At 56.1% G+C, this 15,294-nt stretch overlaps 6 protein-coding genes and 1 non-coding gene across 7 annotated transcripts in view; 4 read left to right on the top strand and 3 right to left on the bottom strand.

Annotated features, from left to right (window-relative positions):
- Nucleotides 1-1,129: 1,129 nt before the first annotated feature.
- PTSG_05016 (uncharacterized protein) lies at nt 1,130-7,428 on the top strand. The gene is made up of 19 exons (XM_004994275.1): nt 1,130-1,445; nt 1,583-1,752; nt 1,897-1,962; nt 2,078-2,185; nt 2,404-2,467; nt 2,635-2,740; nt 3,187-3,339; nt 3,489-3,634; nt 3,856-3,987; nt 4,323-4,465; nt 4,619-4,669; nt 4,821-4,958; nt 5,275-5,320; nt 5,463-5,515; nt 5,802-5,927; nt 6,057-6,153; nt 6,338-6,426; nt 6,745-6,832; nt 7,024-7,428. Exons 1-19 carry the CDS (start codon nt 1,319-1,321, stop codon nt 7,086-7,088), a joined length of 1,968 nt encoding a protein of 655 aa, XP_004994332.1. The 5' UTR covers nt 1,130-1,318; the 3' UTR covers nt 7,089-7,428.
- A 492-nt stretch (nt 7,429-7,920) lies between these two features.
- PTSG_12242 (uncharacterized protein) lies at nt 7,921-8,830 on the bottom strand (the record flags this gene model as incomplete). The annotated part of the gene is made up of 2 exons (XM_004994274.1): nt 8,639-8,830; nt 7,921-8,358 (listed from the first exon to the last, which is right to left on the bottom strand). Exon 2 carries the CDS (start codon nt 8,344-8,346, stop codon nt 7,921-7,923), a length of 426 nt encoding a protein of 141 aa, XP_004994331.1. The 5' UTR covers nt 8,347-8,358; nt 8,639-8,830.
- Nucleotides 8,831-9,128: 298 nt separating this feature from the next.
- On the top strand, nt 9,129-9,568 carry PTSG_12241 (uncharacterized protein; the record flags this gene model as incomplete). The annotated part of the gene is made up of 2 exons (XM_004994273.1): nt 9,129-9,260; nt 9,542-9,568. The coding sequence occupies 2 exons, from the start codon at nt 9,129-9,131 to the stop codon at nt 9,566-9,568; spliced, it is 159 nt and encodes a 52-aa protein (XP_004994330.1).
- A 76-nt stretch (nt 9,569-9,644) lies between these two features.
- PTSG_05015 (uncharacterized protein) lies at nt 9,645-9,995 on the top strand (the record flags this gene model as incomplete). The annotated part of the gene is made up of 1 exon (XM_004994272.1): nt 9,645-9,995. One exon carries the CDS (start codon nt 9,645-9,647, stop codon nt 9,993-9,995), a length of 351 nt encoding a protein of 116 aa, XP_004994329.1.
- Nucleotides 9,996-10,709: 714 nt separating this feature from the next.
- Nucleotides 10,710-12,425, bottom strand: PTSG_05014 (uncharacterized protein; the record flags this gene model as incomplete). The annotated part of the gene is made up of 1 exon (XM_004994271.1): nt 10,710-12,425. One exon carries the CDS (start codon nt 12,423-12,425, stop codon nt 10,710-10,712), a length of 1,716 nt encoding a protein of 571 aa, XP_004994328.1.
- Nucleotides 12,426-12,877: 452 nt separating this feature from the next.
- Nucleotides 12,878-12,949, bottom strand: PTSG_20099. Its single transcript has one exon. It is a non-coding gene; the product is annotated as a tRNA-Ala (tRNA).
- A 64-nt stretch (nt 12,950-13,013) lies between these two features.
- Nucleotides 13,014-15,294, top strand: part of PTSG_05013 (uncharacterized protein) — a gene marked incomplete at its 5' end in the record, with an annotated part of 3,656 nt that continues 1,375 nt past the window's right edge. The window contains 6 exons of the mRNA XM_004994270.1: nt 13,014-13,433; nt 13,692-13,799; nt 13,935-14,025; nt 14,154-14,239; nt 14,374-14,832; nt 15,031-15,186. Coding sequence (XP_004994327.1) covers nt 13,014-13,433; nt 13,692-13,799; nt 13,935-14,025; nt 14,154-14,239; nt 14,374-14,832; nt 15,031-15,186 — 1,320 coding nt within the window. The remainder of the gene's footprint in view (nt 13,434-13,691; nt 13,800-13,934; nt 14,026-14,153; nt 14,240-14,373; nt 14,833-15,030; nt 15,187-15,294) is intronic.

Below are 15,294 nucleotides of genomic sequence, written 5' to 3'. Positions count from 1 at the left end.
GTCAGCACCAAGCACACCCGTGTCGTGTGTGTGTGTGTGTGTGTGTGTGTGTGTGTGTGTGTGTGTGTGTGTGTGTGTGTGTGTGTGTGTGTGTGCGTGTGTGTGCGTGTGCGTTGTACTGTTTCTGTATGCACGTGTGGTTGAGTGTGCTGATGCTGAGACAACCTGCTGCCCCTGCTTCTGCTCCTGCTCCAACTGATTCCCGCACTCAGCTCATTCTGAGACTGCCACTGATGCTTTCTACCGTCGCCCAACACTCCCATACATACATTCACACACACATTCACATTCACATTCACACACACACACACACATGCTTGCAGACGGGTTTCCTGTGCGGCTCTGACTTTACAGTTGCCGATGCATGCCTCTGGGCCGCCACCCACGACCCAAGCCTCTCCCTCCCTTCAAACATCAAGGTGTGTGTTCTGTGCGTTGCGTGTGTGGGGGGTTTTTTTTTGGGGGGGGGTTCCAAGACACTTCCCTCGCTGTGTGTCCACACTCACTCATTCTCTCTCTCACACTCATTCTCACACACTCACTCACACGCACATACACTCACTCACACACATACACACTCACTCACTCACTCACTCAACTCACTCACACTCACACACACTCAGAAATGGGCTGAGAGGATGTCGCATCTGCCACAGACTGCCGCTGTGGATGCCATGGTCATCTCTGCTTAGAGACATGGCGCACCGTCCACCCCATCTGTCGCCTCCCCCCCCCTCTACTCTACTCTCTTCTTTCTTGTTGCTGCCGCTGGATCGCTGTGTATGCTTTTGCTTTCCGGTTTGCGTGCTGATACAGACATACACATGTAGCCGTGTCAGTACGTAGGCGTGTGGTGAAGGGAGGAGGGAGAGACGAGAAAGGGAGGTGAGAAGCAGGGAAAGGAGGGATTGCAGGGAAGATGGAAGGGTCTGAAGCGACAACAACAACAACAACAACAACAACAACGCCAACAACAACAACAACAACAACAACAACGCCAACAACAACAACAACAACAACAACAACAACAACAACAACAACAACAACAACAACACACAAGCCAAGCAAGCGACGAGTCCTCTTTGCACCACGTCAGTGAATTTGCGATTATTCGTCATAATTTCCATCAATTCTTCCAACAGCAACACAACACCCGAACACCCCAAACATCTCCCGCCCCACACACAACGACAACAACGAAACAAGGTCGTCATCCTGGGCCTCGCTGCTCCCACCTCCAACAACAGCAACAACAACCTACATCCCTGCGAACCAGCCAGTCAGGCAGCTTGCCAGCCAGGCAGAAGGCAGCGATCAAATGACAGACTCGCAGGCGTCGTCTCCAAACGGAAGCTCTGTGCCTTCGTCCCCAGAGGAAGATGCCCCTTACATCGCCAAGATTCACGTGCACAGCGCAAACCACCTCCTGGCAAAGGATCTCAATGGTGCGTGCACACCACAAGGTTTTGGAGCATCGCACAGGCTCGCTGCCGCATGGCATATACTGTGCATCTTGCCGTTGTGTGCTGCACCTCTGCCCAACTGCTCACGTTCATCTGCGCTGTGTGTTGTGGGCCTGCAGCGACCTCTGACCCCTTTGTGAGGGTGTTCTTCGACGATGAGCTCGTCGGGCGCACTCAGACCAAGAAAGGTGACCTCAACCCCGTGTGGAACGCAGAGTTCTCCGTCCCCATCCACACGCTGCCCGCCCCCGGCAGCCGGGAGCCCGCGTTCAAGTTTGAAGTCCGCAATGTAAGCCCACTAAGTCGCGTTGCAGCACAGCCCTTCTTCCTCCCCTCCCCTTGTACTCATGTGCCGTTTGCCTTGCACCTCGCAACCATTCCTCATGATGTCTGGCTGCGTCCACATACACACACACTTGTTTTTGGTCACCAGGAGTACAAGTTTGGCAAGATGACGGGACAGATTCAGAACATCGGCAAGCACGCCTTCCTGGGACAGGTGCGCATGCGCGGTTGCAGTTACTCCCCCCCCCCACCTTGCTTGCAGCTGCCCATGTTGCCTTGTGTCCTGGTGCAGGGTAAATGATGACGTTTGTGTCTGCTTTGTGTCGCAGGTTGTGCTGCCGCTCTCCCGCTTTATCGGTGTTGAGAACCAAAGCATCCGCCAGGAATACACACTGGAGAAACGTTCCCACAAGTCACGCGTTCGTGGCAGCCTCCTGGTACCACTCATCTGCGTTTGTTTGTTGTTTGTTTGTTGTTTGTGTGTGTGTGTGTGTGGGGGGGGGAAGCATTGCAGCATGCCACACAGCAACAAGCTGTGAACCGAAACAGCTGCCCCCCCCCCCTCTGCTTACACTACCCAACGGTTCCTCTGGATTATGTCAGCTCGTTGTGACATGCATTCATTTCATTTCCTGTTGGCTCCATTTGTTCACAGCTTACCATCCAAGTCATCAGCAAAGACGACGCCGACAACTACCAGCTGCCAGCCAACATGCCAGGTGCAGCTAAGGCCCAAACAGAAAGGGGGAAGGCGTGAATGCGCCATTCAACCCCTTGAGCTGCACGCATGTGCTGGCGGCACCTGTTGCTCACATCACGTGTGTGTCTGGAATTGTGTGTGTATGTGTGTGTCTGTCTGTCTGCCTGTGCTTGCGTGTCTCCCCAGACGATGTGCTCGAGTCTGCCCGACGACGCAGTCACCTCAGCGTGGGCGAAATGGCCGAGCTCTCCCGCGCCCTCCACGGCGGCCACCTCAAGCCGGGCAAATACACGTGTGTGTGTGTGTGTGTGTGTGTGTGTGTGTGTGTTGTGTGTGTGTGTGGTGTGTCTGTGTTGTGTGTGTGTGTGTGTGTGTGTGGCTGTGTATGTCGCTTCAACCCCGGGCAAAGCTCACGTTCCCTCGTCCCCGTTTCCATGTAGCCATGCAGGTACCTATGTGTGTGTGTGCGTGTGTCTGTGTCTGTGTGTGCGTGTGTGTGTGTGTGGCTGTGTATGTGTGTGTGTGCGTGTGTCTGTGTCTGTGTGTGCGTGTGTGTCTGTGTGGCTGTGTATGTGTGTGTCTGTGTCTGTATGTGCATTACTGTGCATGTCTATCGAGCTTCCTCCTCCCTGGCCCTCCAAGCACATACACGCTCTTTCTCCTCAAACCTGGCTCCCGTATACTCACCCTCAACAACCACCACAATGCCTGTGTTGCCTCTGCCCCCCCTCCTCTCAGCCTGCGTATCCAGTTCCAGAAGGCGTTCAAAGTGCCGATGGTCGACAAGCACCGTGCCATATCCTTCCACTTCCGCGTTGTTGCCAACCACATCAAGGCAAAATCGCAGGAGTTTGAAATTCCATTTGGCGACGCCGCGCCAGAGGATATCAAGTGAGGGAGGGGTGTCTGCTGCTACAGCTGTTACTGTTGTGTCTCCTCTTGGACAATGATGCCTTGAAAGAGTCACACATGCACATGCACATGCACACATCATATCGCTCACACTCACGTGTCGCTTGCTCACATGCACTCGTCGACAGCCTCACCTCGGAGCCAATCAGCCTGCCCATCAACATCATTGCGTCCGTACCACCGCCGTTCCTGAAAGTGTATCTCATCATCACCACCTCCATCTCCACCCACCTCACCCTCGGCCAAACTAGCATCTCCCTCGGCCTCATACCAGGTGCCTCGTGTGTGTGTGTGTGTCTGTCTGTGTGTGTGTATCTGTGTATCTGTGTGTGTGTGCATGTGTGTGTCTGTGTGTCTGTGTGTCTGTGTCTGTGTCTGTGTGATTCTGTGTCTGTCTGTCTGTCCGTCCGACTGTCTGTGCAGAATTGTCGTGATTCCTCGCCCACGGTTCTTTGCGCCACCTTACCCACTACCATGTGCGCGTGTGTCCGCCAGTGGTTGAGCAAGAGGCCGAGGAAGAGCTTGAGCGCATCGTTCCCGTCGATCTCTACGTCGAGAAGAAGAAACTGACCATCGTCCCGCCCTACATGAAACTCAGATCGCATGGCAGCATCTGCATGCTTCGATGTGCGTATCTCTGCGCGTCTGTCAACCCATGCCGTTTGTGTTTGCGCCCCGCTGTTGTGTCAATCACCATCTACCACCTTGTGCTCTGCCGCTGCTGTCCACTCATCCGTCTTGCTGCGCGCGCGTGCGTGCGTGTGTGTGTGTGTGTGTGTGTGTGTGTGTGTGTGTGTGTGTGCGTGTGTGTGGTGGTGTGTGTGTGGTGGTCGCGTTTTACACCTGCGTCGCATCACGTTTCGGGCTCGCCACTCACTTCACTTTTTTTGTGTCTGCCTGTCTATCTATCTAACCCTTTGCCCATCCGCGTCTGTGCCCTCCCTGCCCCCTCCCACCACTAGTTTCTGCGTGGCTGGTGCGTGAAATGGCGATGGATATGGAGGAGGACTACGACGCCTCAGACGAACTTCAGTCCGACGAAGAAGATGTTCCCGAGATCATTTCAAGCACGCCGCGCCCTGATCAGCTCCCGGAGCCATTCGAGGTACCCGCGCCCGTCGATGCGGGTTGTTTGTTTGTTTGTTTGTTTGTTTGTTTGTTTGTTTGTGTGGTCTGGCGTGTGTAATCCGTGGTTTCCACCAGTGCTTCTTCGCCAACACTATTCTCGCATTTCTCGCCTGCGTGGCCGTGTGGACAGTGGGATCTCGCTTCTGTCGAAGTCAAGGGATCGGTGCACCGTGCAAATCGGGTATGTATCTGCACACACATGCACATACATGCGAGTGCGCACGTGTACAAGGTTATTTATGCATCACAAACATGCATCCACGCTCACTCGCTCCCTCACACCCACATACTCGCCGCGCCCCAACCCCGTCGTTGCACCGCCACCGCCACAGCTGATGTTTGATGAGTCATCGCCGGTGCTGCGGGCGATGTGCGAGGAGAAGCGATTGACAGAGCTGTCCTTTACGCCGTGGACGGAAGACGGGCAGCGCGAGTTCTCATACCTCATCCCCAAGTCATCCGTTGTCCAGGTACGCCCTAGTTTTGTGCGTGCATGTGCGTGTGCGTGTGCGTGTGCGTGTGCGTGCTTGCGTGCGTGTGCGTGTGTGTGCGTGTGTGTGTGTATGTATGTATGTGTGTGCGTGCTTGCGTGCGTGTGTGTGTGCATGTATGTATGTGTGTGTGTGCGCGTGCGCGCGTGCGTGCGTGTGTGTGTGTGCCACTGTGTACTGTGTAATTATGCTGTAGTTTCTGTTCCATCTTCGCCCGTGTGTCTGCATGTCTGCCAGAACGCGACAAGTGCTGCAACTGTGCTCCATCCTAACGGCACCACCACATGCGTTGCAGGCAAACCATGCGTGCGAGTACCAGAAGTACCTTGTCCGCTGCCAAGGTGAGGATGTGGTTGAGGAATCACAGTCGCGGGGCATGAACGGTTTTGACCTCTGTCTCATTCCATTTCTGCCCCACAATCATGTTGTTGTTGCTTTTGTTTTTTCCACGCTCACGCTATGCATTGCATGTGGTTGGCCCAGATGCATATGTAATGGAGATTGAGACGAAAACGCCCGAAGTGCCCTATGGAGCTGTGAGTCATTTGTCGATAACGCTTGGAATGGAAGCAGTGCCGCGTTCGCTGTATTGTGTTGTTGTCTTGTGTTGTTGTCTGGTGACCTCGATCTTCGCACACACACACACACACACACACACACACACAGACGTGCACACGCGCACACGCGCACACGCGCACAAACAAGGCACTCGTGCCCACGCACACGCATTTGTCAGCCATGTCCTTCCTGCCGGTAGTGATCGCTTGTGGCTTACCCTGTTCACCCCCACTCAAACCACGTGTGTATGCATACGATTACCAGGACTTTGTGACGCAGCTGCGCATCTTCCTGCTCCAGGATGGCCCGCGTGTGAATGTTCGCGCAACTGGCCGTATTGTCTTCTCCAAGAACGTGTTTCTCAAGGGCGTCATCACACGCAGCGCAAAGGTTCGCCCCGGTTGTGATGTGATGTGATGTGATGTGATGTGATGTGATGTTGCTATCTCCCCCCGCCCCTCTTTCTCTGGCGTTTTAACCCCTCCCTTGCTCCGCTTGTTTTTTTCTTCCTGTCTTCAGGCCGGAATGACAGCCACGTACAAGATGTATCTGAAGCACCTGCAATCCGCGTTTGCACCGCGCAGGAAGAAAGGCGACCAAGCAACTGCTGTTCCAGGTGTGTTGTTTGTGCCCTTGCCTCATACATGCGCGTGCATGCGTGTCCTCTCCTCTCCCTCTCCCTCCGCCTTTCCATTCCTTCCCCTTCCCCCTCCCCAGCTATAATTGCTTGGATCGACAGTGCACCACAGCAGCAACCGTGGCTCTCTTTGTGCCTGACGTGCATGGCTGTCTGTGTACAGGGACTGTTGAGGAGGCGACAACGGAAGAGGAGGCAAAATCAAAATGGCTGTCGTTCCTTCCGCGCCCAACCATCATCATTGCTTTTCAGGTGCCATTCTGTGACACCGTACACAAGTCCATCACCCCATGGCTGCATCTAGCGTCCCATGGATGATTGTGGCTTTTTGATGCGTGTGTGTGTGTGTGCGTGTGTGTGTGTGTGTGTGAGTGCATGTGTACGTGTGTCTTGTGGCTGCGTGCTGGTATTTTGGCTGTCTTTGGCATGTAGCCTCGCCCATTGAAGTGCGTGCAGGCGTCTTGTATATCCTGCTGTGTGCTCCAGCCAACTGACACTAGCCAGTCGAATCTTCATTCACCAACTCACGCTCCGCACTCTATTCAACTTCCTTTCACCGATGGCTGCCAGGCTACCATCATCGTGATATTGCTGGTTGTACTTGCCTTTCTGTGGTTCAATAATCATGACCTTGCTGGCCGCATCGCTGAGCTCGAAGGTAAACATCACATCCTGTTTGCGTTTTGGGGTCTACCCTGGTGCCCCCCCCCCTTAGGTCGCAAACTGTTTGCAGGGCAGTGGGGCTTGGAGAGACGATGCCGGTAATTCGGCGAGCCGTGCTGCTTGTTAGTGCTTTGCTCACGGCATTGTGCTGTGTGTGTTGAATGCTGATTTGGCATTGTCTCACAGGGCTTGTTGAGGGACGTGTTGATCGGTCGACATCTGGTGCAACGGCCTCAAAGGATGAGCTGTAACGACTCTTGGTCAGATTCTGGCTGCTCCTCTTCGTTTCCTGCCATCGCCTGCTCTGATTGACACCAACAGGAACAACTACATGCAATGCAGTGTTGGCGCGTTCCTGTCTGATGCGTCCTGTATCATGTGATGTGAATAGCGCCGAGCTGTAGTAGCGTGTCGCTGCACCACTATTTTGTTTTGTTGCTTGTTCGTGTGCCTTTCGCTCAAAGATCGTCATCGTCTTGTGGCTGTGTTTTGTTGAGTTACGACCCACTGTGACTGACGTTCGTTATATCACGTCTTTTGTTTCGTCTCCTGGTTATCTCGCACCATAAACGCCCAACTTCCTTTGTCGAGACACCGTAGCAGCAGCTACTGCCAACGTCAGCGCCACGCTTCATTCCCACCCCATTCCTTGTCGACTCACAAACACTCACACACACAAACACTCACTCACTCACACAAACACACACACACACACACACTCACCGACGCAGGAAACGCAAACGCAGTATAGCCGGTTTCATCCGTGCTTGCTATTTAACGCTTCTTGTATGTGTATTCCAGTTAGCCAGTTGCAAGTAAGTCGACTAAGCCAACAAAGCCACGAAATGAGCAGCAATCCCAAGAGCGAAGGGTAGAGGCAACATACGTGCGAGCTCAGACACGTACACGGCAAACAGACAGCAACAGAGAGAGAGAGAGAGAGAGAGAGAGAGAGAGAGAGAGAGAGCCAGCGACAACAAGGACAGGACAGGTATGTGGCGAGTGATGGTGAGAGGAGCGAAGGGCTACGAAATGGGCCTCTTGAAAACAAACGTCATTCTCAAGTCCAGAAGTCCCACAGGGCTACTCTTCGTCGTCGTCATCGTCGTCATCGTCGTCGTCGTCGTCGTCGTCGTCGGAATCAGAAGAATCATTTTTGGGATGGAAGTCAGCTCGGTTGAAGCAGAGGCACAGCACGCAAAAATTGAAGCATATGGCTACTGCGTGCGCCGCAAAGACTAGATGCTCTGGTTTAGGCTCGGGACTCTCTTCAAGTCGTCGTGCGAGAGTAAAGGAAACCATGTTGACAATTGCGAGGCGCTCCGTGGCGCCTTTCTTGCCTCGCTTCACTTCTGCTGCAAGATCGCGTCTGAGGTTGGTCAGATACTGGGCTGCTCGAACAACCTCATGGTATCCCACAGCGTTCGGTCCAATCTCGTCATATAGCCGGTCACATATCCTCAGGTTGTACCGGTGATGCGGACAGAACACGACGCGGTTCTGGAACATGTCTTGATGCTCCTATGTCGCCCAAACACAGCAACAAAGCCCATCCACACAAGACGAGAGAGGACAACAGCGGGGGACAGGTTAGCTTGAGCAGACTGCGCACACGTGTCAGGACAGGGGGCGTGGGCAGCAGCAACAGCAGCAGCAGCAGGAGTGTCAACGGTGCATGACAGGCAGTTCACGGGCGGCACCAGCTCCATGGCGATGAGAGCAACTGAGCATCAGGCCAATGGATGACAGTGCAAGAGTCTAAGAGTGGTGGGGTGTGGCGAATGCATGGGCGCTTGCTCACCTCGAAGGAGAGTTGGGTGCAGAGCAGAGCAAGGAGAGCAGGGAGGAGGAGAGGAGAGCAAGCCAATAAGCCAAAAGCAACCACTCACGGACACGAAGGCGACTGAGCAAGTGAGCAACACAAGAACAAGAGAAAATGATGACCAGCGAACCACCGACAGCAGACGCAAGGAGCATGAACAGCACGTGGTTGCTCGCACGAGGGACAAATGAGGGAGGGTATTCTGGTATTACACGTGCACCGCGAACAGAGGAACAGCGACACGTGGACAGTCAACATGCACGCACGCGAAATCACGCGTCAGTACTGTCGATGACGTCATGCCATGCGCTTTAGGCTTTAGAAGTACATTGTGTAATGTAATTTTTTTTGCCCACTACATTGAGGGGTTTTCTGTGGACAACAACAACAACAGGCGACGCACTTGCCACGCGCTCACGATCATGCATGTGCTGCACATGTGCCGCCACGCGATCATGTGATACTGGCCATGCGCACACGCGAGCACGCGTCACGTGCCAGTGACAGCTGGCGTGCAGCTTTGCGACTTGAGCCGACCATCGCCTGTGTCCTTGGCATGGACTTCATTTTCCACCGCGCTCTTCGCTCCAGCACAGCACAGGTGGGCTCTGCTGAACTGTGTGACATGGTCCTCGCTTGCTGTCGGAGGTTCGGGTGTGCTGTTTGTCTTCAGTTGCACCCATCGCCTTGCCTCTTCAAGCACCCTGTTGCTGCGTTACTCGCATTGTGTGCGTGCGTATGTGTGCATGTATGTGCGTGCGTGCGTGTGCATGCGTGTGTATCTGGCTGTGTGTACGCCCATGTCTATGTCTGTTCCTCTTACTCCCCCGTCTCTGCGTGTGCCCTGTGATCACCCTCAATGCTATCTCCACCTTCCATCAGTGTTCGGCATTCTTCATCGCCAGTTAGACGAGCTCAGCCCACCACGAAACAACCGACTCGCTTGACTTCCTGGCTCCTCAGCGCGCATCTCTCCCATCGCACCATGTCGCGCCCTTATCCGTGCCCCCGGCTTGGTCCTGGCAAATGCTGCACCGCCCAGTTCTGCCCCGAGTTCTGCAAGATGACAGACAGGGAGCTGATCCAGTGCTTACCAAGAGCACAGGAGCACCTGCGACAATGCTGTGAAACCGTTGGAGCTGTAGTGGCGCGAAACCCAAGTGACAGGAAAGCAGTGATTGCTCTTTCAGTGTATCGCCAATTGCACCGTGCTTCTCTGACCGTCAATGCACTGGACCGACTGATGGCTGAGGGATTCTGTGTGTTTTGCTTCTGTCTGGTCAACGCTTGTGAGTGCTGCTATCGCCGCAACCCTCTTCCAAGGCCGTCATCATGACGTCTGGCGACAAGCGACCCTTGCATCAAGTTTGGGAGACTGCTGTGCCTTTCCTGGCAAGGGTGCCTCTTACTTACGGTGTCCACCCTATCCAGTACCGTACCTTGGGGCTGTTCCCTTTTGTTGATGCCCCTCCCTCATGTCTGCCTGCTCAACACACGTGCATGCTTGCGTGTCTGGTGTCTCTGCGCATCAAGTCCGTTTACATGGATTGGCACGAGCACCCGCTCACATCACATTGCACATTGAATATCAAGTGAACCAAGTAAACGAAGTGCTTTCGTATCCCAAGTCAAACGGCCCACACCGTGCAAAGCCGTGCCGGAGGAACAGGGGGTGGGCGAGACGACAAATACACAGCAACACAACAACATGCGTGGGTGGACGGACACGTCGTTGCGCGACAGTGAAAGGGGGAAATCAACGGTCTGGCACAGACCAAGGGATGGCCGCACGAAGTTCACGCCAACGATACAGTGCACGACGGTCAGCGCTGTCAGGATATGAGGGCATCATCCAAGGATCCAACACGCACACGCGCACGGGGTGCATCCATACATGTGCACGACACAACACACACACACACACACACACACAGACACACACACACACACACACACACACACACACACACACACACACAGACATACACACATGCCCAACACACACAAACACACACAGACACACACACAGACACACGACCGCGCGTCTGTTTCATTCGGGAAGAAACGTGTTCATGCAAAAGCCGGCGATGAGGCCGCCAAAGAAGAAGGCTGCGCACGCGCGCGCAAGGGCGGAGCTGCCGGCCTTGGCCTCCTGATACGAGTCGGAGTAGAGCTGCGTCGTGGCGAGGTATGTGATCTGGCCCACGGTGAAGGCAACAATGCCAGAGAAGATAGCCGACGAGCGGGAGATGGCAAGGATGACGGCGCGCCCAAGCCACGCACCAAGGAGCATGGTGAAGGGGATGGCAACCAGGCACGGGACAGCCACCCGCCGCTGCACGCCGTGCTTGTACAAGATGCTGGAGAGCGCTGCGCCCGTGATGCACATCTCCATGGCCAGCGAGCCGCTCACCACCAGACCCTGCGTCAGGGTGAGGGACGAGGTCACGCCAATGACCAGCCCGTCGCTCATTCCGTCCAGCGCGATGAGCACCGCGGCACCCAGCGGGAAGTCGCCCGTCCCCGGGTGCGGCAGGCGCCGTCGCCGCGACACGGGCAGCGGGGCCGGCGGAGCAGAGGTGGTGCGGCGCAGGCGCAGCGGCCGCCGCCCGTCCCACACGCCGGCGTCAATGCTCTCCGCAAGCGAGTGCTCGCCAGCCAGATACTCGATGGGCGGGTTGTTGATGGTTGCGGCGCTGTACACGCTGCTTGCATCTGTCAACAGCGGCTGCTGCTCTGCATCGTCGGCATTGTCGCTGCCCACACGCCTGCGCCGCCTGCGACCGCCGCGCACACAGCGCGGGTGGTGGTGACGGCGCTGACCCGACGGCGACGCTGTGGACCACGCACGGCTGTGATCCGTTGTGTGAGAAGGCAGCTGTGGCTGTGACGCTGGTTGTGATGTTGGGTGCGATGTTGGTTGTGTTCCTTGAGATGATGCTGGCGGTGGTCGTGGTGGTGACGAGGACGCTAACAGAGGTGCCGATGATGGTGGCGTGTTGTCATTGTCTGCACGCGCATGCGGCGGGGTCAAAGGTGTTCCCGGGGTCGAAGGCGAAGGCGATGATGCTGATGGGGATGATGTTGACAGCGACGGCGGCGCCACCATGAGCATCGAGGGCGTGTGCTGGCCCATGTCTGCAAACGGAAACCGAGAGTATGGCATGCCACCTGGCGCATTGACGCTGGGTGACTCAGCAGGTGGCTGATGTTGCGGGTGCGTCAGGTTGTTGGTGTTGTTGAGCTGTGCGTCGTAGTCGTGTGCCTTGGCGTGTGCTGCATCACGTTCGCCCATGGCGGCGCTTGTGGTTGCTGTAGTGTGAGGTTTGCCGTTGGGCGCTGCATGGCTGGCACTGCTGGTCTTGCTGGGTTCTGCAGGACGGGGCTGCTGCTGCTTCTCCAGGAGGTTCTGCAGCTGCCTCTCCCTCCGCTCGCGCTGCTGGCGCCGGCGCTCGTCCTGCGCCCTCTCATGCGCCTGCGCGATGCGGTCCTCGGCGACGTCGAGGATGATCACCATACCGCCGGCCACGGCCAGGCCAACGACGACGGCGACGGCGTGCGGCGTGTCCAGGCTCTTGGTTGCCAGCGGGACCAGCTCGAAGAAGAGCGAGGCCACCAGCAAGCCTGCGGCCAAGGAGCCGAAGCAGCAGCGCACGCGGCGCCCAGGCGCGTAGAAATAGGCGGTGAGGGAGCCGACAATCATGCAGCCGATGGGCAGGCACACGACCCCACACAGCACAGCCAGATCATGGCTGAAGAACTTCATGCTGCGTGTGTGTGTGTGTATGTGTGTGTGTATGTGTGTGTGCGTGTGTGTGTGTGTGCGTGTGTGTGTGTGTGAACGAGCGTGGACAGGGGATTGGGAAAAGGATGGGTTGTTGGCTGGAAGCAGCTGAGCTGCAGTGCAACAACACGCTGCACTGCCAATGTGCGCGCTTGTGTGCTTGTGTGGGCGTTGGGCGAGTCAAACACGAGAGGGGGCGACTTCTGGGAGTGCGTGGCGCCGGGTTTGGTCAATGGTGCTTGTCTCACATCCCATCACAGCAGCATCACAACAGCATCACACGCAGCAGTTATTGTGCTCAAAGGGAGAGGCTGCTGCGCTGGAAGTTGTGCATGGTGCGCTGCATGGTTGCTGGAAGTTGTGAGTGCGCAGTTGATGTGATTGCAGAAGCAACACAACACGGCTGAGCATGAATGAAGAAGAAAAACAAAAAGTGGACCCACCGGGGATTGAACCCGGGACATCGTGCATGCAAAGCACGCGCTCTACCACTGAGCTATGGGCCCCAACACTCGGTTGCAAAGGGGAAGAAAATTGTGCTGTTCAAGCATATCCGACACGACACAGAGGATGATGATGAAGCCACACGAGGACGACGGCAGCGGTCGCAGTGGTGGCAGTGGCGGTCATGGCCGCAGTGATGATCTGCAGCAACAGCAGGAGCAGGAGCAGCAGTTGCAACAGCAGGAGCAGCAGCGAGAGGCGTTGCTGCAACAGTTGAGGACAAGGGTGGTGGTACTGGGGGCGGTGATTGAGGATGAGCCAGAAGAAACAGTGGCATCAGTGGAATCGACTGGGGGGAAGGAGAGCAATGTGGACAAGGGCGAAGAAGATGCATCTAAGAAGAAGGCAGGGAGCAGCAGTAGTAGTGGTAACAGCAGCAGCAGCAGCAGCAGCAGCAGCAGCAGCAGCAGCAGGAGAAGAAGAAGAAGAATACAAAGGCCAGTGCCATGCTGCACGCTGCTGGCCGGACCACGACACAGTGGCAAGGTCTCACACGTGTGTGTGTGTGTGTGTGTGTGTGTGTGTGTGTGTGTGTGTGTGTGTGTGTGTGTGTGTGTGTGTGTGTGTGTGTGTGCGTATGTGTGTGCGTATGTGTGTGCGTATGTGTGTGTATGTGTGTGTTTCTTGGCGTGCGTTGTCTGCTTTTGCTAAACCTTTTTGTTGACGTTGTTGTTGCACATCATAATGCAACCTCACTTGTTCACGTCGCTGCTTCCCTTTGCCTGTGTTGTTGGCACTGTGCAGACGAGACTCGTTGAGGAGTTGATGGCATCCACGCCATCATGGCGTGTGCGCCGCCTGCAGCTGCTGAACAAGTTTGAAGATGCTGCAAACTGGCCTCGCACGGTTTCGGTATGCACCATCATCTGCGTCGTCCTCATCCATTTGCGCCTGCATGAGCTGCGTGCACTGCGTGTGCGCAACCTTGCTTCGTCGTTTGCCCACGCTCACGCTCACATGATTGCATCATTCTGTGTGTGTTTGCAGGAACTAGATCGTGCAAAGGGCGAGCTGGAAGCATCCTTGTCGACAGCACAACCACCAGCACATGGCACACCATCATCACCGCAGCTGCTCGGTCAGACAATGTTTTGTGTGTGTGTGTGTGTCTGTGTGTGTGTGTGTGTGTGTGTGTGTGTGTGTGTGTGTGTGCGTGTGTGTGTGTTCAGCTTAACGCGCACTACCCATGACGCTGAACAACTTCAGTGCTGGACAACGTGGACACGCTGAAATGGAAGCACAACTTGCTGCAGGCTGTTCTGCAGCTCATCGACACAGCCCTCGCCAATAACGTATGTTGACCACCATTGCTCACGCAGCGGCGCAGACGCGTGTGGCTTGTCACGCCATGCTAGGCGACATCCCAAAGCACACCACACACACACACACACACACACACACACACACACACACATACAATGTGCAGGTTGCTGTGATCGGCACGTGTCGTCGCCCAGGGCTGGTGGCACGTGCGCTGCTCAGTCCGCCATACTTTGACACCCGCATCGACCTACGACCACCGCCGCCGCCACCACCACCACAGCAGCAACAGCACGGAGCACCAGCACCGCCATCGTCGTCACGGTTGCCACCCCTGTTGACCTGCACACCACCACCACCATCATCGTCGTCGTCGTCGTCGTCGCAGTGGGCGCCGCTGCTGCACCCGAGCCGCAACACCGTGCCGCCCTGCGCGTTTGCCGGTTACCAGAGCACGCACGCGCGGGTGATGGCTGTTGTTGAGAGCTGGCGGCGAGGGTCGTTGCAGGCGCTTGGGCTGACGCCGCCGTCGGGGCTGCTGCTGCATGGGCCCCCAGGCTGCGGCAAGACCCTGCTCGCCCTCACCATCATCAACCGCCTCAACCTCCCCGTCTTTGCCGTTTCCGTACGTGCTGCATGGTGTATGTTGGTGTGTGTGTGTGTGTGTGGTGGTTACGCGCGGGTACGCGCGGGTACGCGGGTTTGTATTTGTGCACGCCTGCATATGCTGCGCCTGTGTTTGCCTGTAATTGTTTACACTCCGTGCACGCGCTTGATGTTGCCTCTGCTCACGCGCCATGACTGTGTGTGTGTGCTGTGTCAGGCGACGGACGTGTTCAGCAAGTATCTCGGGGAGACGGAGGAGAACATACGGCGCCTGTTTTCCTCTGCCCGCAGCGCCCGCCCGTCTGTTGTTCTCTTTGACGGCATCGACGCCTTTGCGCCAACCAGGGCCGCCGCAGCACACAGCAGGTACGGGGTATGTGTGTGTGTGTGGTTGTGTGTGCGTGCGTGTGTGTGTGTGGTTGTGTGTGTGTGTGTGTGTGCTTTTGTGTCTTGATTGCTGCAAGCTGCGCTCGGGCAGGCC

This window comes from Salpingoeca rosetta (assembly GCF_000188695.1).
Source record: "Salpingoeca rosetta unplaced genomic scaffold supercont1.11, whole genome shotgun sequence".
NCBI lineage: Eukaryota > Choanoflagellata > Craspedida > Salpingoecidae > Salpingoeca > Salpingoeca rosetta.
This window is presented reverse-complemented; position numbering and strand designations above follow the sequence as displayed.